At 43.5% G+C, this 19,688-nt stretch overlaps 4 protein-coding genes across 4 annotated transcripts; 2 read left to right on the forward strand and 2 right to left on the reverse strand.

Annotated features, from left to right (window-relative positions):
- Positions 1 to 1,073: 1,073 nt before the first annotated feature.
- Positions 1,074 to 4,496, forward strand: PCOAH_00024630 (Protein kinase; the record flags this gene model as incomplete). Its single annotated transcript, XM_020059268.1, has 9 exons — positions 1,074 to 1,362; positions 1,465 to 1,786; positions 2,023 to 2,251; positions 2,370 to 2,621; positions 2,820 to 3,130; positions 3,307 to 3,413; positions 3,589 to 3,812; positions 3,944 to 4,175; positions 4,330 to 4,496. The coding sequence occupies 9 exons, from the start codon at positions 1,074 to 1,076 to the stop codon at positions 4,494 to 4,496; spliced, it is 2,133 nt and encodes a 710-aa protein (XP_019914844.1).
- A 139-nt stretch (positions 4,497 to 4,635) lies between these two features.
- PCOAH_00024640 (Glycerol-3-phosphate dehydrogenase [NAD(+)]) lies at positions 4,636 to 7,156 on the reverse strand (the record flags this gene model as incomplete). Its single annotated transcript, XM_020059269.1, has 8 exons — positions 4,636 to 4,806; positions 5,052 to 5,204; positions 5,361 to 5,510; positions 5,652 to 5,783; positions 6,080 to 6,250; positions 6,372 to 6,563; positions 6,729 to 6,818; positions 7,031 to 7,156. The coding sequence occupies 8 exons, from the start codon at positions 7,154 to 7,156 to the stop codon at positions 4,636 to 4,638; spliced, it is 1,185 nt and encodes a 394-aa protein (XP_019914860.1).
- A 1,227-nt stretch (positions 7,157 to 8,383) lies between these two features.
- PCOAH_00024650 (Uncharacterized protein) lies at positions 8,384 to 16,650 on the forward strand (the record flags this gene model as incomplete). The annotated part of the gene is made up of 4 exons (XM_020059270.1): positions 8,384 to 15,369; positions 15,867 to 16,153; positions 16,297 to 16,393; positions 16,554 to 16,650. Coding segments are annotated over 2 exons (6,987 nt in total), but the record flags the coding sequence as incomplete, so codon positions are not given.
- Positions 16,651 to 16,941: 291 nt separating this feature from the next.
- Positions 16,942 to 19,400, reverse strand: PCOAH_00024660 (Uncharacterized protein; the record flags this gene model as incomplete). The annotated part of the gene is made up of 13 exons (XM_020059271.1): positions 16,942 to 16,964; positions 17,148 to 17,249; positions 17,365 to 17,465; positions 17,583 to 17,623; positions 17,737 to 17,758; positions 17,863 to 17,928; positions 18,025 to 18,070; positions 18,188 to 18,220; positions 18,363 to 18,440; positions 18,573 to 18,642; positions 18,826 to 18,888; positions 18,990 to 19,129; positions 19,265 to 19,400. The coding sequence occupies 13 exons, from the start codon at positions 19,398 to 19,400 to the stop codon at positions 16,942 to 16,944; spliced, it is 921 nt and encodes a 306-aa protein (XP_019915126.1).
- Positions 19,401 to 19,688: the final 288 nt, after the last annotated feature.

Genomic DNA, 19,688 nt, shown 5'->3' on the forward strand with positions numbered 1-19,688 from the left:
CCTCAGCCTACACACCGCTGATAGGACAAGTTTTATTGTGCCTTCCATTTTGCTTAGCCATTTTGCGTGGTCGCTTTGCACGCGCGCTTGACGTCGTCACGTGGCTTCCCCAGATTGCCTCCATCTCAAATCGCCCCCTTTTTATTTATTTTTCTTTTTTTCAAGTGAGGTGTTCGTCGTTTGTCAATATTCGTGAAACTGTTACGAGCCAGCAGAATGATTAGCTAGGAGGACGACATGTATTCAGCGGTCTGAAGTAACATTAATTTCGTGCGCCCCTCAGCACTTCATACATGCGCATGAGCATATGCAAGCATACGTATGTGTTTTTCACACCCGTGTATGGCTGCATATGACCACACATTGAAGAAATAAAAATATCGAAAAAAAAAAAAAATTCCTTTCCCATTTGTTTCGCGTCAAGATCCTTATTCTTACATAAGCATATGACACGAGTAAGCTGATCGAGGAAGAGGGAGTCGTCCATTCTGTGTGACCCATCAGGTATGTCTTACGAGTTGTTTTTTTTGTTTTTTTGTCGTTTGCTCCTTTTATTTTTTCCACTCGTTTTTTATTTCCATTCACGCCTATTCCCTTCAGACAGGTCTAATTGGGCATCCACAAACATGCAGTCAGTTGTAAATGGTGAGCAGAGAAACGAGCAGACATACGCAGACGCATTGAGGATCGAACAGATTGCCAAAGAGGAGGCAACAAGCGTTTTGAAGAGCAGATAATCTTAACAAGGATCAGAAAAACTCACAATCGTAGCGATACAAAGTAACACCCAGCTACTCCATACCGCGCGACGACGTGTATCTCCACGTTTGCCTCATACATATGCACATATAATCCTCGACTTGTCCACCATTTTGGAAAAAAAAAAAAAAAAACACGCACACACACACACATTTATATTTATACATACCTGCATGTGTACCATATTAAACCAATAAACAGATGCCTCATTTTACGACTCCTATAAGAGCACGGGCTGTACACAGAAAACATAACGGGCAATTCGCGAAAAACGAAAAAGTACACACCTATTTGTTTGTCAAATAAGTTCAAATATGGCGAAGGACAAAAGGGGCAGAATGATCTCTAACTCTTACGAATCTGATGAGGATAAATATTCCAAGCGAATCAAAAAACACCACCATAAGATAAATTTTGCAGAGAAAGGTCCCGATAATGGTTCATATAAAAAAAAAAATTACGAAAATGATAAAAGTAAACTAAATTTAAAAAAAGACCAAAAGAAAAATTCAAAAGAAAATTTAAATTCATTTAGTTCTCACCATTCTGTTAGTAGCAATTCTGGTTCGAACAACCTCGGCTTGGACTTCTCTGGTGGATCGAGTAAGGCCTCTTCGTTGTGTCCTATTTCGCAATGTTCCTCATTTGTCGACCTATATGTCGACTACTTTACCCCAATATATGTGTATGCCCTCCCCCCTGCAGCGTCGAACAGCGAGGATGAATTTAAAATTTTAAAGGAGGAAGAAAATGAAGATAAATTTTTGGAAGAAAGAAGGCGAAAAAGAGAGGCAATAAAAGAGCGACTTAAGGATTTGGTGAGTGACAACGAAAAGGAGAACGATGTGATAAGCGGTGACCTCAGCGTCTTGGGCAATGGTAACGATGCCCTACGCAGCGGTAAGGAAGACCCAAGTGACAATGTAAAAAAGGAGGAAGGCGAAGACGCCTTCTCCAGTTGCAACAAAAATGACTTAGCCGAAAGTTTAAACGAGATCCCCCCCATGCTGGACGATGTGGACCATGAGTAAGTGAGCGACTCTGTGAACGGATGTGAAGTTACGTCCGTTCTGCTCGCAAAGAAAGAATAGAGAGAAAAAAAAGAAAAAAAAACACACTTAGAATCGTTTTTGGTAGTGTCCATACCGGTTGTTCCTACGTGTGTAGCAAATCGGTGCCACTTGTGTGCACACCCCTACCCGTTTATGTGTACGTTCGTGGAACCTCTATTTTTTTTTTTGCCCCCAAATCATCCCTTCACAGTGACGCGGCCTGTATATTCGCGCCGAACAAGGAAGTCATGGGGGAAACCTGTTCGTCGCTATCGTCCGACCACGAAATGATAGACGACAAACCGACCAAAGAGAAAAGCGATTCGTTTAAGGAGTCCAGTGATTTATATAGTGACTTAAAAAAGAAGATTACGGAAGAGAAGGCCAAAATTAGGGCCTTTATAATTAAGCAGAAGGAGCTCCACGAGCGAACCAAGATGGTGAGACATTCGCTGCACGTGAAGGAGCGTGTACATATGAAAGAGTGTATACACGTGAGTATAATGACACACGCATATGTGTACCCGTCCCCTCTTTCCAATCCACCCCCCTATGTAGAACATCGAGGAAGGACCTCTTACGAATAAAAATAAGGACGACGCAACAACCAGTAAGGGACTAATGGCTAGTAAACCCCACGGAGTCGAAGAGTACGAAGAGGAAGACAACGACAATGACGAGGTAGATATGTTCTCAAGTGTGCAACCAAGCAAAAAGAAAAAAATCGAAAAAATTAGAATAACAAATTATTATGCATCTGACAATGTGAACTTAGCGGATAACTGGAACGACTCGGAGGGATACTACAAGGTTAGCCCCTCCGTGATGATGACACGGAGTGGAAAAGAAAGAGAAGTGGCGACCATCAGTTACGGCTGTTATGCCACACGGGTGCAATTATTGGAAGGACATACATATGTACATGTGTATATATTTAATATGTTTTTCCTAACTTTACACACTTCTACATTCCTTTTTCTTTTTTTCTACCAATGCGCCCCCCTTCAGGCCATCGTTGGTGAAGTCATAGACAACCGCTACAGCGTCGTGTGCGAACTAGTCGGTAAGGGAGTCTTCTCCAACGTCTTAAAATGTTACGACAAGGTGGGGAAAATCCCTGTGGCTATCAAAGTCATTCGGGATAACGATATGATGAGAAAAGCGGCAGAGAAGGAAATATCCATCCTAAAAAAGTTAAACGAGTATGATAAGGATAACAAGAGACACATCGTGCGTTTGTTGCGGAGCCTCAAGTATAAGAACCACCTTTGCTTGGTTTTCGAGTGGATGTGGGGAAACCTCAGGATAGCTCTTAAAAAGTAACAGAAGAAGGAAAAACGCGTTGAGCAGATTCGAGGCGTCTGCGCAAATCGTGCAACTTCCTCCGTGTCATGGTTGTATGTGTATATGCTTCTGTAGAGATAACAATTAAGAAATGAGCCACACATACAACTCTTTTTCTATATTTCAACTTTGCGTGTTCCTCCCTTCTCAGATACGGCAATGGGTACGGCCTGAACGCCACAGCCGTGCACTGCTACACGAAGCAGCTCTTTATAGCCCTCAGGCATATGCGGAAGTGCAGGATCATGCACGCTGATTGTAAGTGCCAAAATGAGGAAAACAGAAAGGGCAAACTTAATATTGCTCATTAACCTGATTAACCATTTCGCAGGTGTACATTAAAATTATGCGGGTCAAATGAACCCCTCATTTATTCTCCCCGTCCGGTAACATCATTTACGCTGTGTTTGTTTACCTCCCCCCCTTTTTGCAGTAAAACCGGACAACATACTAATCAATGAAAAGTTCAACGCACTAAAGGTATGCGATTTGGGAAGCGCAAGCGACATATCAGAAAACGAAATTACCTCCTACCTAGTTAGTCGATTTTACAGAGCCCCGGAGATTATTCTTGGATTTCGCTACGATGCACAGATTGACGTCTGGTCAGCGGCGGCCACCGTTTTTGAGCTCGCCACAGGAAAGATCCTCTTCCCCGTAAGGAAAACACCGCAGTGAAAATGTTGCAACGAAAGAGATGCAACAATGAGGCCGCTCGAATAACCTTAAACGGGTTGACGTCAAACCCTGAACCCACTGAACTGCTCCCACTTTCTTCACCCTCGCAGGGGAAATCGAACAACCACATGATCAAGCTCATGATGGAATACAAGGGGAAGTTCTCCCACAAGATGATAAAGGGGGGTCAGTTCTATTCGCAGCATTTTAACGACAACCTGGACTTCATCTACGTGGACAGGGATTATTACACGAAGAAGGAAGTGGTGCGCATTATATCTGACTTGAGGCCCACCAAAAATATAACCTGTGATTTGCTGGAGCATCAATACTGGTTGAAAGGTGAGGAGAAAAACAGGACTATTTGGCCAGTCAATCCCAACGTCCAACAGACTATATGTGCTGAGCGTGATGCACCGAATGTGTAAACACACAACTGAGCAAACATAACAAAGATATTCTATTTCAACCTTAACGTTCCTTTTTTTTTTCGTAGGGAATAGCCCCAAGATGCAATTTTTAAAAAAAAAAATAAAGCAGCTGGGGGACTTGCTGGAGAAGTGCCTCATGCTGGACCCCTCCAAACGGTACACGCCAGACCAGGCCCTGCAGCATCCCTACTTGAGGGAGTCCATTCACTTTAGCAAAACGCAAAATGAGTGAATGGAAAATGTTTCGGTAGCGCCTCGATTTTTGCCGAGCAAGTGTTTGCAGTGTTTAAGAAGTGTGTTTAAGTAATACGTGCGTGCGGCTACTGATACGTTCGTATCCGCTTTTTTTTTCTTCGTTCGGTTTATCCCCTTCAATCCCTATACTTTATGTGTCTTAATTTTTTTGTCGAAAGAACGTCAATAATGCTTGACGGATTTTTATGTCGAAAGGCAATTTCGTAGATTGTCCTGAATAAAGGAAATTCGTCTTTTAATTTGTGGTGCTCCAGCACAGAGTACACTTCCTTGGCGGTGTGGATGCCCTGAGGGGGGGTGATTCGAAGAGGGGGTGTATATGTGTGTCTCTTTACATGGGGGAGATCGACAATACTAATAGCGTTGGAGCAGTCCAGCTGGTGTCGCACAGAAGCAGGAAGACGCGAAGGTGATTATTTTTAATGTGTAGGCACCTAAGTCCATTCACCAGCCTTTTTATCGAATGGCCCATTTCGCTAGTGCAGAGCTTCCTCTAACGTTTAGCACATGCGGATGATGCGCAGTTATATACCTGAAGCTTCTGCCCGTTGAGGAGCTCCATTTCGATCTTATCCCAGGAATCCGTTCCGTTCCTTGTGGCGAACTCCCGTGCACATTTGAGGTTCCTACCCCCAAGACATGTCGTTATGAGATCAGCCAGGCCACAACTATCTAAAAAGGTTTCCTTAAAAAGGGAAAAGAAAAAAATTAATTCATTCGTCATTCGGTTTGTGCAGCAGAGTGATTAATTCTCTCCTGTTCGGGGGATACTATATTTCCATTTTGGGTAGTCTATCTAGGCGGTGCGTCCATTTTTTTTTTCCCCCTTCGGTGCACTTACATCTAGAACGTTGGGGAAAAACAACCGGGCGAACCTCTTCATTTCGTCAAGGCCAATTCTGATAATGGCTGACTTTGTGTTATAGCTGTTCCTGGATGCATCCAGAAATCCCACTCCTAACGCGACTACGTTTTTCAACGCCCCGCATGTCTGCACAGTGCATGTGGGGGGGAAGTTGTAAAGGGGTTATGGGTACCGTGGGGAAGACGAACTAGCATTCACGGGTGTTGATATATAGAAATTCACCCCCCCCCAGTGGTATGTTTTTGGCACACTGCTTGCAGGCCTCACCTCCACCCCCGGCTTGTCCTGGACGCAGTTTATCTTGAAGTACGTCCTGTCGAACAGCTCCTGCCAGATCCCCGCATCATGGGCATCTTCAAATCCGATGGTGCTTTCGCTGAAGTTTTCCGTGGACAGCTCCTGCGGTTATCAAAGGGGGAAGTATTTTGGGACTGTATGTAAAAGAATGCTTGTCGAATTCGTGGCAAGCTGTTCACTACACCTGCAGGTAGGTATATTCCCCCGTGTGGCTTGCTCAATTGGGGCCTTCTCCACTTAGCACAAGGTGCAAATGAGTGGAGAACTCTATACATCCCCAATGTAGTGAACAGTTGAAATTCCCCCTTTTTTAGGGTAAGATACATAAGAGGGGAAAAGGCCAATCTGGTACGCTTTTACAAAAACCTCAAGCGATATGCCTAGGTACTTGTACATACATTCGCTATGTTGGAGCCGGACAGAGCTGCGCACCGAATTTTTAGCTTGTCCTCAATTACACTGGATAGAAGCGTGGGCTTACAGTTGTCTATCTTGATTCCCTTCATTAGGCTTATCGCCTTTGCGTCTTTTTTGAGGTTTTCGTTTTTCACAATTTCGTTCAGCACGTTCTACAGGGGGGGAAGAAATCGGTAGAGGCGAAGTGCATTATGTTCGTAGTGCATGAACGTGGACTCCCTCACGAGTGCACATTTCCCATTATGGATGCCGCGTTGCGCCCGTCTGAGTTACCTCCAGGTACTGATGAGGCACTACGAAGATGAGCAAGTCGGCATCCTCAACCGCGTCCTTCAAATTCGAAGTGGCCACTACATTGTCCGGCACCTTCATCCCCTTCATGTACTTTACGTTTTCCTTTTTCGTGTTGATAATGTTGCTTAATTTTTCGTTGTCTACAATTTCTTCCTTTACGTACATCCTAACCTGTGTAAAGTGGCAAAGGGGGAAGGAGTGGTCTCTCACATGGATTGTCCTTTGAATGGGACGGAGGCATAGTTTCATGCGCACAAACATGTAAGTGAATACTGATTTATGTATTTATGCACCGCTCGCTAGATAGCTTTTTTTTTTTTTTTTTTTTTTTTTTACCAGTGGGTGGAATATTTTCGACTTGTGCGTATTCTCGGCGACGATTTTTGAAACGACGGTTCCCCAACTCCCACTGCCGATGACGGAAACCTGCGAGGGGGGGGGACGGAAGCGGAAAAAAATAGCAGCAAAACTAGGCATATTCCACCGAAAAATACTCTTACGTGTTAAAAAATGTATGTTTCTTTTTTTTTGTTAAAAGTTCAGTTCCTTCCGCAGGATCCTTTTCTATGGGTGCCCCAACAGTTACACACAGTTGTAACCATAAAATGTGGTGTCTCTTTTTCTTTTTTTTGGCTTACTTTAAGGGGGAGGTTGTTTGCAGCATTTGACACGAGAGTGTTTCTACTGACGTTTGGTTGACTCCCGGAGAAGCAGGTTGCCAACTGGGGCACTAACAAGAGGTACGAAAGATAACACTTCATCATTTTGCTAAATAAAAAAAAAAAGGCATGGGACACTTATGTTGCAGCCTCTGAGCAGCGTTGGTGTAACTTGTGCGCAACATTCATTCCTTCCGTTCTACATAACCATGTAGGTAGAAAATCTCATCGCTTTTTCGAAGCCATAAATTTATGATTTTTTTTTTTTTTTTCCTTCATTTTTTACATTTGTATGCAGAACGGGAGGCAACGTAGGATTGTGTTTCCAAACAAATGTGTTGACGTTTTTTTTTAAAAAAAAAGGTGCATAGCAGGCAGGTGGCATTTCAAGTAGGTGTTGCCCCTTTACAATTTGGTTAGACTTTCCCGGTCAGGCATGCAACAAAAAAGTGGCAACTTTAATTCAGATGATGTTTTTACCAAGTTAAAAAAGTTTTTTTATTTTTTTTTTATTGTCAAATTACTGACAAAATTTTGGTACGCTCTGTTTGTTACACCTCTATTGAATGCGCTTCGAAAAAATTGAGAACTCGCGGGGGGAGGGAAAAACAACAGGAGACATAACTATGTGCGAAGACATCACCTGCCTCTTAAATTGGCTTCCACCAAATTGGTACATTCTCTATTTTATGTTTGGGGTGATGAAGGGATGTGTCGTCTTTTTGGGGGGTTGTACTCCAAAAAAGCGAACGGAGGGGGTGCGCGGGGGACTTGGCCCACGTCCACCTGCTTATACATGTATGTATGTATTCTTTTTTTTTGCAACTCCGAACAAGTGCGCCGTCACAAAGAGGAGACAAAAGAAAGAGAAAATTACCCACTCTTATGTGTTCGCGTTTCATGTGCACAGGGGCGTTAGTGTTCTTCCCACTGTCAAAGAATGCTCTTTTTTCCCGCATGCATTAACACAGGTCAGTGTTTTCCTTTCCCGTCCAAGGAATACGAAGGAATGTGAGTTTCCTATTTTCCCGTCTCACCTGTCTTTGCCCCCTCAGCACAACCAGGGAGTTCCATTTAGCGAGTTCATCTCCCCATTCTGCTACGCAGCTACTTCGTTGCTCCGTCACTTCACCGCTGAGGGACACAACCTGGCGTGCGCAAAAATCCAAAATGGAAAAAAAAAAAAAAAAAAAAAAAAAGGATAATCAGACAACTTTCACGACTTCCCCTCAAATGCACATTTTAACCTCCCTCCCCTGGCCCAGTGTGCACAGCTAGCAAAATAGGGCCACGCGAATTTCCCCCCCAACACACACCTTTCTGCTGGAAGGCTGTTTTACACCCAAACGGATTTACAACTCCTCAAAAATCAAACCGCGAAATAAAAATAAAAAGGATAACAGCATGGAAACAGTCGCTAAGGGGAATGTCAAAATGGAGGGAGTGACACAGAGAGAAGACAACTCTGATAAATTAAAGAAGAAAAAAAAAAAAAAAAAAAAAGTTAAAATTTGTGAAAACATTATATGTAAAAGGAGCCAGGGGGAGAATACTGCCCAGGGAAAAGACGCTGGAAAGGCTGAAGCAAAGTCAGCTAGAACGAATGAAGCCAAGACTGTGGGAACGGCCGCGGAAAAGGCCCCAAAGGTTCGGCACGCGGTGCTAGGCAAGTCGAAAGGAAGGAAGGTAAAGGGGGCCAAAGCGAAAGAGGCCAAGGCGAAAAAAACGCAGCTGAAAAAGGCGCAGCCAAAAGGTGATCATCCCAAAAATGATCGACCCGAAGGGGATCGGTTCAAAAGGGAGCAGCCACAAAATGCGCAACATAAGACAAAGGAAGTCGGATCTACCCTTAAGAAGGTGGCGGAGGGATCGGATTCCCCTGTGGAGGAGGATCCTCTTGGGGGCTGTCCCGGGGATATTCCATCGGTGAAGCGCAAAGGGGGGAACACTCAGGGAGATGTGTCCAAAGGTAAAAGGGGAAAAGATGAAAAGGCAAAAGGTGATAAACGAAAAAGGGATATAAAAACAGAGGCGCACAAAAATGAGAGGCGCGAAGTAACTCAACTGCGAAGTCACAACAGGGAACGCGCACCACGGGTGTGGGGGCTGCTAGACGGGTTAGGGGACGCCAAGGCGCTTTCCTGCACAGAATCATCCACACTATCGTTGGCATCAGGTACGTCAGAAAATTCGAGCCTCTACGGGGAGGAAGACAACCTCATTGAAATATGCATTGGACAAGCAAAGCTAAACAGCCAACAGACAAACTGCTCCAATTATGTAGAGGCATTCTGTGTGTCCTACTTTGTGTATGAAGACCCCCTAGAAATTTTCAGCCTATTTCAGGGAGTAAGTTGGCTACCAGAATTGAGAAACAGGTGTACCTCCCTAAACAGAATCGAATTTAAGCCAAAAAAAAATATCAAAAAAATTTACTCCTCCGCATATGTAAATATCAATCAGTGCGTACATCTAAGGAGGAGATATAATGAGGTCCTAAACATTGTAAACGATGGGATCGCCTATGTTTTTATTTCCATCATTGGGATCAATTGGAAAGAGTATGAAGAGTTCTATCAGAGGGAATATGCCACCATGAACGGAGGAACAACCGACCTCAACACTGCCTACATTAGAAGCGATACTGTTAAGCCGCTCAACCGATTTGACCACCCGTGGGGGGTAAACCCCAACATGGGTGAAGAGTATCAAAGGGGGGGTGAGCATATCTCACTTGTGAAAAACCTCGTCGAGAAGTACAAAAACGAAATAGAGTTAGAAATAAACTTCATGGGAGAGAAAAAAATGGTCACAGAGAGGAATTACAAAAAATTTCTTCACATTTTAGGCTCATGCATTGTTCCTATAAAATTGTGTAATGGAGGAGAAGCAGAAAGGGTTCAGAAAATTTGCACTAGGGATAGCTACAATGTATACCCTCATGAAGTCATTCGATCCGTCTTGCACAACTACGTAGACCTGTTCAGAAAAGGCAGAAAGGCAAATTTGTTCCACCTCATTAGTAGGCATGAACAGGAGTTACTACCAGTGGGTCGTCTGAATCTTCAGAGCAAACAAGTGAAAAAGGATCTACCACCTCCAAGCGATGTCCTGGACGAAGAGGATATACTTCACAATTTGAGCAATCGAAATAGTAACGCACACAACATTGCAGAGAAAATTTTTAAATACATTACCATAAGAAGAACGAGTAAAACACCAGAAAAAGATGGCTTTGTAAAAAAAATAAAAAAATTGTGTTCCTACTTAGATGTAGAATTAAATAAAAAAGACCCAAAGTACATGAACGTGTCCTTTTCCTACTTTGAAAAATGTCTGCAAAAAATGGATGACATGAAGGAACAGGAAAAATTTAGTAAAAAAATTAGAAAAAAATTATTTAAAATGTTGGGACTATCAAAGAGGAAAATCCCAAACGGGTTCCATTCATCCGGTTGCAGAATTTTAGAAGTGCCTTGCTCACATCTAATTGTTTTTGTTCACTGTGTGTCCAACATAACGCTTAAATTGATCTCGCTAAAAAATTTTATGGACGTAAATCTCTTCCATGGGATCATATTTTGGGAGGAAGAGGGGAACAGTTTGCGTAACTTTCAAAATGTAAAGGACAGAAAAAGGAGGACCATCAAATTGACATCGCGGGATGGGATCCAGGCTGACTACTACTTCGCAACGGAATGTGATGAAGGGGGTCGTAAAGTGGGGAGAGAAAAACAGGACGTCGTTTGTTTGAAGCTTAATTTTAGCACCCCTATCATCCTGCCTTACAACTACAACGCGTCTTCTTGCCGGTTAAATTTTGTCCTTTTTCACAACGGCACTCCGCTGCTTCGTTTGGCTGGTAGCGATGGAAGCTGCGGCTACGCCATAAACGATAACGTCCCGTTTAACGAAGGGGACAAGGTAAAGAGGAGCCTCCAAATTCACCCGCATTATCTAAAAACGAATGGGTACGACCCCTTCACAGAAAATTCCAGACCCTTTGTTGAACTTTCCTTCTACACACACCCAAGGAATAGCACATTCTTCCCTGCAGCCAAGTATAAACTGCTTTACAAAAATCAAATGAAGAACAACTTGGGGGAAGACATTACTCTCTCCTCGTATGCAGCTCCTAATTTTGGAAGGGACAAATTGGTTTTTCACTTTTTCGATGACTTTTCGGATGACTTACCTGTGGGGAAAGCAAATCGGGGGAATCATTTTAAGAGTTATTTCTTCGTGCCCGTTATGGGACGTGAAATACAAGACGGGTCTCCAGTGGGGAAGCGCTATGACTCTCCATCTAGGAATGTCCAATCGAGCGTTGTCCGCATGCATGGTCAACGTGGGACCTCCCCTCTGGATGCTCCCCTCCAGGTGGTCCATTTCGCCGTGGCAGAGGGAGGGGGGCTCCAAGGGGGGGAAATAAATAAGTGGCACTCCTTCTACGTATACACAAAAAATGACAGAAAAAGAAATATATATGGAGGAAAGCACGTTCAAATTAGGATACAAATAGAGCCGGTCGGTTATTTTCAATTGGACTATGCTGCTGACCGTGGTAGAAACGCAGAGGTAAAGGAAAACACCTTAAGTTGCTATGCACCTAATAAGGGGCTGATGGGTACTGATCAGTTCTGCTTTAACTCCTTCAGTGGGATCCACGAACTGGTCGACTACAAAGTGGAGGATTTAAAGAATGGCACTTACGAGGTGACATACCAGGTTCACAAAGTGGGAAGGAAGCTGCTCTACATCTTCTGTGACGGGATCAATGTGATTGGTTCTCCATACGAAATAGAGGCAACTCCCTGGGGTGCAGATCCCAAGTCGTGCAAAATTTTCGGAAAGGGGGCCACCCAGTGTTTGGCCACCCCCGTTCTGGACCTGTGTACTGGACCCTGGGTGGATGGTCATGTAGACAAGCGGCAATGCGAGAAGAGGTCTACGCGGCAAGAGGCCAATCTGGGTGCCAATCTGGATGTTCCAATAGACGTTCCCCTTGCCTCGACTGATAAGAAGGCGGGTCTAGCGCCAAGTGAGGGGAATCTCGATGGAGCTACCCCAGCAGTACACCCAGGGGAGAATCACCCCTGTTATACTGCTAACTGTGCCGCTCCCCATGGAGAAGACGATTTTCATATCATCTCCATAACAAAGCGGGAGGCGAGCACCGACCTGGGGGCGGGCAAAAGTGAAGAGGTGTCAGATCCGTGTGCACGCGAAGAAGGGCTATCCAGCACATCGTCAGTAAGGAGAACCCCCTACTGTAGTGACAAAACGAACAAGCTTATTTCGCAGCCAAAATATTACGATGAAATAAAAGGAGAGAACATAACCAAGATGGACAAAGAAAACAAGCAGAGGTTTGCTCATCTCCTGGAAGAAGCCCAAATGGTTAACACATTTACAGTAATACTTTGTGATAAAAATGGGGTAAAGCTAAGTATCGGGAACGATAACGTAAAAGTGGTGGGAAAAAATGGCGCACAGATTAAGCGGGTCGTGGACAACAGTGATGGGAGTTACACAGTTGAATATGTCACCCATTTTAAAAGGGAAGAGAAAATGAAAAAAATGTTTGACGATGAAGATATAGAAGAGGTACAAAATTTTTACGAAGAATTCCTCATAAACTGTAGTAGAAAAGGAAATGATAATTACATCATTGAAGAATTTCAAAGGAGGTTCGATCAGCGCATTCCCATATGTTGCCAGATTCATGTCTACGTAAACGAGGTTGAAATGTTTGGGTCGCCAGTGAAACCTATAATTATGAACATACCACAGATACTCCATTTCTTTAATTTATATTTCCAGTTCACTTATTCAGGATTGTTACTAAAAAGTTTTGAATTTTTACTAAACTGTAATGACTACGAAGGGTGTATGAGGAGTCTTTCCTCATTTTATTCAACCTTCTTGGGGGGGGTGGACAGTGAAGAAGGGCACGCCAAGTGGACAAGGTCGAAGAGGTTGCCAACGTTGAACCGACTTGTACCCACCAATGGAACTGATGAGAAAGTTAACGGTGAGAACTTCTTCTTTCAAATTCCGCTGAACGTGTTCGACTTGAGGAAGGGGGCCCTCACAGATAGTACCTTACCAGTGGGGGAGGTGGTGCAGTATACAAAAGGGGCCCCACTACAGGGAAGAGCAATCGCCAAAATGGATGAATCCTCATTCATGAATGAGTGGCTCCACATGCACATGCAAAAATCAAAATTATCCAAAAAGGATGCGAAGTACGACCTGGGCATGAACCTGGCCTACTCCCTAAGCAACATAATTTTACAACACCTGATATATTTGAAACAGTACAAATTTTTTATCAACTCCAAGCAGTATGAAAATGGCTTGCTCGAGAATAATATTCTGACGCAGTTTAGGAAGCTCCTGGAGGAGGAGTACAACAAAATGTTTGCCTACCAAACGAATAACATCATAAAGTACTGCCAAAAAATTGGGAATGTTAAATTTAGCGGCTTGGAAGAATTAATAAAGGTTTACAAAGGGATTGCATTTGAGTTGCGCAAATTGAAGAACAACGATCTGGCGGAAGAATTCGACAAATGCTGTGAACACATGTGTCAGGAGTTGTATCTTCACAACATCGAGTCGAGTCTACTTAGGAAGGAAGCCACGTTGGACAAGTACGAACAAGTAATAGACCAGAAAATAGACAAGGTAAACCAAATCAAGGAAGGGCTCAAAAAATATGAACAGAAAGAGGTAGACATGGACAGAATCTCTAAACTGTGCAGCGTAAAAAGGGATAGAGCCATACAGACGAACGACTACCTGTCCATGTCCCACAGGAAGAGCTTCTTAAGTGCCCTCATCAAATCGAGGAAGGATGAACCCTCAGCAGGGGAAGAAGCCCAAATGAAAAATGCACAATCAAACCAGCTCCACACGGAGGAAATGCAAATCCGGCACATGGTGAGGAAGTACTGGAGAAATGCATCCACCTATGACATATTTGTAAGTATAAAAAAAACAATGAATAATTGCCCTCGACTGAAAACCTCCTTGGATGAAACGTTTAACTACTACAGCTGTAGTGTCAAGAAGGACAACAAAATGAAGGACTTTCAAATTAAAAAAATGCAGGAAATAAAAATGGTGGAAAATCTAGACAATTTAAAAAAGATAGACCTAAATCAAGACAATAACAACCTACTCCCACATAACGACTTGAGTACCTTCCACCTGACGTACAACGCTTATGTAGCTCTGTTAATCGACTTACGATGTAACAAATATTTTATTAAAGATTTGGACAATATCCTTTGGCTGTTTGAAAAATTTTCAATTCAGCACCATTCCTTTCGAAACCTTTACAACCCCTATGGATTTTTAAGAGTCATTCCAAAGTATCTCTTCATTGCTTTTGTTAGGGAATTGGCCTACTTAAATATGCTCTATGTCGTCTCTGAATGTGTGATCACCAATAGGGAGGATGAGAAAATATTCCTCAACACCAATCACCCTTCTCGGCTCTCCTCATTTCATCATTTTGTTAAGTACCATTTTGTACCCTTTTATGAAGAACTTAGCTTGGAACCCAATTTTCAGAATTTTAAACAAAATTTAATTGAGCATAATGAGGAAGAGGTCGACCCGGATAGCACCAGGGACACATGTTCCTCTAAGGGTGGAGTCATCACCACCCCACATGTACATATAAACCTCCTTGATTTGGAGACCTACTTCTATGATGAACTGCCTCTCCTTGTTCGGCACAGGAACTTCGACAAGACCTTCCCCCTTCTGTTTGATTATTACGCGGGTTTGTCTTCCTCGTGTGGCGCCCCAAGGAAGGAACATGCCGGGTCAGCAACTCAAGGGGAAGTCGTCCAGGGTGGGACCCCCTCTAACACAGCTAAAATGGCTAACACGGCTAACACGGATAATATCGCAAACCAAGTTGGAGAAGGCGAACCTGGGCCGTGCCCCGAGAAGCACGTCTCCGTTGCCATCTTCATTCGATTCCTGCGCGAGTTTGGCATCATCCCGCACTTCTTTAGCAACCAAATGGCCATACACACACTGCAGTCCTTCATGCAAAAGAAGGGGAAAAAGAAACTAAATTACGAGGATTTCTCCCATGCTATACTTATATCCATCTGTGAGTGCGTGAAAAAAAACATCCTCACACAGTACAACATGCTCAAGGTGAATAATCAGCTGAACTCCAAAATTCAGACGGAGAAAATTTTGAACCCAAGTTATATTCAATACGAGGCCAAGGAGTTAATCTACCTCTTCGGCTTCGCTGACATGCAGCTGGTGCGGTCCAAGCTGGTCGGGTAGTTGTAGCGCCAACCCTCGTTCGGTCGTAATGTGCCGTCATGGGGCGTCAGGCGTGTATGCCATTTCAGTGTCCCCTCCATCAGCGGGCACGCCAACATGGAGACAACCAACTGTACGTGGCGGGGAAATTATTGGAATATTTTTTCTTCAACTTACGCCCAGTTTGTTTACAATTTTTCCCCTTTTGTGTGCCTCTCCCCCCCGGGAGGCTACTTTTTAGTGCACACCTCCCCGTTTGTGTTTTTTTTTTTTTTTTTTTTTTTTGTGCGATTTGTGTGCCCCCGTTGGGAAGGTCACCTAACGACTTTTTTGTAACAAACATTGTGACCCATTTTGGGAGCTTAAGCAAACACTCCCCTTCTCCATCGCATGGCCCCTTTAAAATGGCAGAGCCACACAGGGAAAAAACATGTGGAAGAAAAACAACTGTGTAAAAATATGCACTCCTGGGCGTAATCCCGAATGTACGTGTGAAAAGCCAATCTGCGAAACGCAGGAATTCTCTCAAAAGAGCATTTAAAATAATGGGCCTTGTGAAACATATATTTGAGCATGACCAAGTGAGGCTTCTAAAGAACATCGGCACTTTTGCTGAAACGTTGTCATCCCTGGGCTCCGTCCCAAGCTTTAAAAAGTTTATCTTCACCAAATATGGCACGAACTATGACAGGGTTATGCAGAATTGCCGCACCAGCAGCGTTCTGATTTTTCGAGCCAATGAATACTTAAGAAAGTTAATAGAGTCAATATCGGTTGTGTTTTGGAAGGGCCGTAAATGGAAAGGTTACACCTCGGAGGGACCGTTCGATGAAGCGCCAACCTCCCAAAAAGAAGAAAAAAAAGGGGAACTCCCTAAGACACATTACACTAAAAGGGGGAGGGAGAATAAAAGAACCATTCTACACACACTACTTACACCCCTTTAGGCACGTACTGGCCAAGCAAATGGAAGTGGTACCACCGTCATGGTTACTGGGCCACTCGGAAGAAGCTCCTCAGCTTCGACAAGTACAGACCCTACAGGTGAGCATATCGAGCAGCAAAAGAGGAGGCACAACTGAGAGGAGAAAGAATGCATTTTCATAGGGGGGAAAGTCCAACGTACACTTTTCTGAGCGTGGAGACAAATCCAGCGAACGATGCTCCCTCCTTCCATTTCAACCGATTTCACTTCACTGAACAGGTATCACGAAGTTAAGGGGCACGGAAAACCGAAGCTTCAATTCTGGCAGGACCACTCCTATTACAGGCCCCTCAAGCAGACAACGAAGTTTTGGTGACCGGGCTGACCATTGAAGGAGAGGCACCAAAGCGGCAATGTGAACTCCCTCGTTGAGGAAAAAACCGAAGCAACATGACGTTCTTCATGTGTGTGTGACATGTGCCCAGATTTGGAAGGGCCCCCTCCAGTTTCTGCCCCCCGAAAGGAAGAAAAGCAAAGCGGCCTCTGTACCCACGAAGGGGAAACAAAATGGTGGACGCCTTAATAAGGAAAAAAAAAAAAACTTTTGTCATTTTTGCGCAACCGAAAAACAATTTAAAAAAAAAAAAAGCGAAATGTTGAAATTAATTCAAATGGTGTATCCTCCTTGAACTGAATGGGAAAAAATAAAAAATAAATGGACAAATGATCGGCATGGAAACAAAGGGATACGAACAATTCAGCAGGACAAAAAAACTGCGTAGAACTCCAAAAAGGGGAAATGCTGATGTTTTAGAGTGAACAGTGCCATTTTTCTGTTCCCATTTTATATCTCCCCGCCACGATGATGCTCACCCGCTGTGTATCCTCCTACTAGGCTGGACGGAGCGGCTCCTTCTCGCAGCTTTAGAATGTGTCTGTCTGGGTTTCGAACCCTAGATTGCCTCGGCATTATAACTATCCAGTGGGGGGGATGCACAAAAATAGTTCACATTTGGGAAGACTTAATGAGTAATACGTACGTGCATTTATTTAAACATGTGTATATTTTTTTATGTTCTTTTTGGCTCACCATTTACGTGGCCGTAAGACCCCGTCCTGATGTCAGCCAGGTCTGACACCACGGGTAGATCCGTCAGTAGGGTTAGTATGGACCCGCACAGCCATCTGTTCCTGTGGTGAAGTGGTGTAGAGGTGTATCAGTGAAGCGTGTCAATGTTAATTCCCTCCCATTAGGTGGCCTCTTAACTCCGCGCTGCCTGTGTTCACATTTTCCCCCTCAAGTGCTACCTGTCCGAGGTAGATTCTCTTTGAAGCATAATCAGTGTGGCCTGCGTTGAAAGCGCAACAAGAGGTGCAACTCATTAGAGAGATAAATATTGCGAAAGGTGTGAGGAGAAAAAAAAAAAAAAAAATTTTCATTCGGTATATGCGCCACTTCTACCATTGGTGTCCCGAGCTTCTTCCTGCAAAGAAGTATTATGTGATAGATTAGATGTTTGGTCTTTTTTTTTTCTTGTGGGAGGTGGCGCATAATTCGTGTAGTGCCTCTTGCGCACTTGGATCTTACATGAGTTGCCTATTTTCAAACGCGGATGCCAAGGTCTTCAGCCTAGACAGGGCCCGGACGGCTAGTCTGTGATATGAACGTGGTAAAAAGGGGTGGAAGCACATGGAGTAATCCGCCCAGCGTGGTGCAGCATGTCTAGGAAACACACTCCTTCTGAGTTACCTGCCCCCGGCCAAGACCCTTGCGGTTAAGGATGTTATGTCCTTTGCTGATGAGGAAAAAAAGAAAAAAGCGGGGGGCAGTTGTATATCGTATCATGGCTTCTCTCCGCTTCTTCCCATTTATAAAAAAAAATAAATAATATCGGTAGAGTTTCCATTCTAACCATCCTGATAGACCCGCTTAATATCCTCTAGCGCTGAACATTTTTTTTTTTAACAAAAATATGAATCCATGTCATGTAAACAAGAATGCACCTCTCTGTTCTGTTCACGACCATTTAGACAATTGCAAAAAAGGGAAATTCTTCCCCGATGAGGAACACTTTTTCTTTCTCATACCATCAAGTATGCACAGCATTTGTTCTTTCAAATTTTCTATAGCTCTACATGCGTCAACATCGGGCAGATTTTCAACACCTGTGGGGATGTTGAACAGGGATAGCGTTCATGTGCGTGCGGTTAGGGGAACATTCTTTTTTTTTTTTTTCTTTGCGTATATGTATGCCCGTGTGAAGTCATCTGTTTAATCCTCTGGATTGTTCTTTTAACCTAGCGATTCTAAAGTGCGTTTGCTTGTGTTGGACAAATTAATCATTTCAGCTAGCCACGGGGGGATGTCCTAAAGGAAAGTGTGCACAGATATAGTTGGAGACAAAAATAGAAATTATTGTCCATTAAATGATGCATGTTCAAAGGGGGAGGGTGTATCCTCATGGGAATGCGCCGATACACAAGGGGGGGTGGAAGGATGGCTGAGCTATATTCCACCCGATACTAGTAGGTACACAAAAATGGGAGTTACATAATTATCCTGGTGCTTTATATAGATATTCTCGGATTGTGGGTAGGGAAATTTTGCTTTGTCCTGTGAACAGAGAGAGAGAGAAAAAGGAATAGTTACTCAGATTGGTCCCCATTTTGCACTATGCTAAAAGGTCAGGTGCTAGCTAAAGTGTGTGGTTGTACTGTGATGTCCTTCAGCTCATCCGCGTCTTCATTCATTTCTGTTTCTATTTCATTGTCCTCATCTTCCTCGGGGGGACTACTGTACTGGTACTTGCGTAGCCCTAAGTTGAGCTTCCGTTCGGGGGGCAAGTCGACCGGGCCTGAAAAGGGACAAGAAAAAAAAAAAAAATATATAGTAACCCAACGGGTGGAAAAGCTACTTAAAATGAAGTACTCCTCAACGCGGAGTGTCCATTTTATTTTATTTTCTTTTTTCTTTTTTTCGCAATTCATACCGTTAGGCACATCGGCAACCCCACTTACCTCAGGCGCACCCCTTCTTATTGTTAAGGTAAAACTGTTTCGAATGAAACATAATTCTACAAACATAAAACGAGAAAGAAAACTCAAAATTTTAAGAGGAAGATTCATTTTTTTTTTTTTTTTGAATGGGAAAACAAAAGACGTGAAGCGCGTTTTCGTTGTGTCTGTTCTGTGTGAAGAGGGAAACAATATAGACGATTAAACAGTGGACATTCAAATGAGAGACGTTTCTTAAAATGATGCGCAGCTTCCATATGGCGGACAAACATGAAATGCGTTGTTGTTCCTTTTGCTGCTTGCCGCATACACAGGGGCGTGTGTACATATGGCCAATCTTAATTTACCCCTTTTAATTTTTTTTTTTTTTTTTTTTCGGACAAATAAATAGTGTGTACG

This window comes from Plasmodium coatneyi, chromosome 9, assembly GCF_001680005.1.
Source record: "Plasmodium coatneyi strain Hackeri chromosome 9, complete sequence".
Taxonomy (NCBI): domain Eukaryota; phylum Apicomplexa; class Aconoidasida; order Haemosporida; family Plasmodiidae; genus Plasmodium; species Plasmodium coatneyi.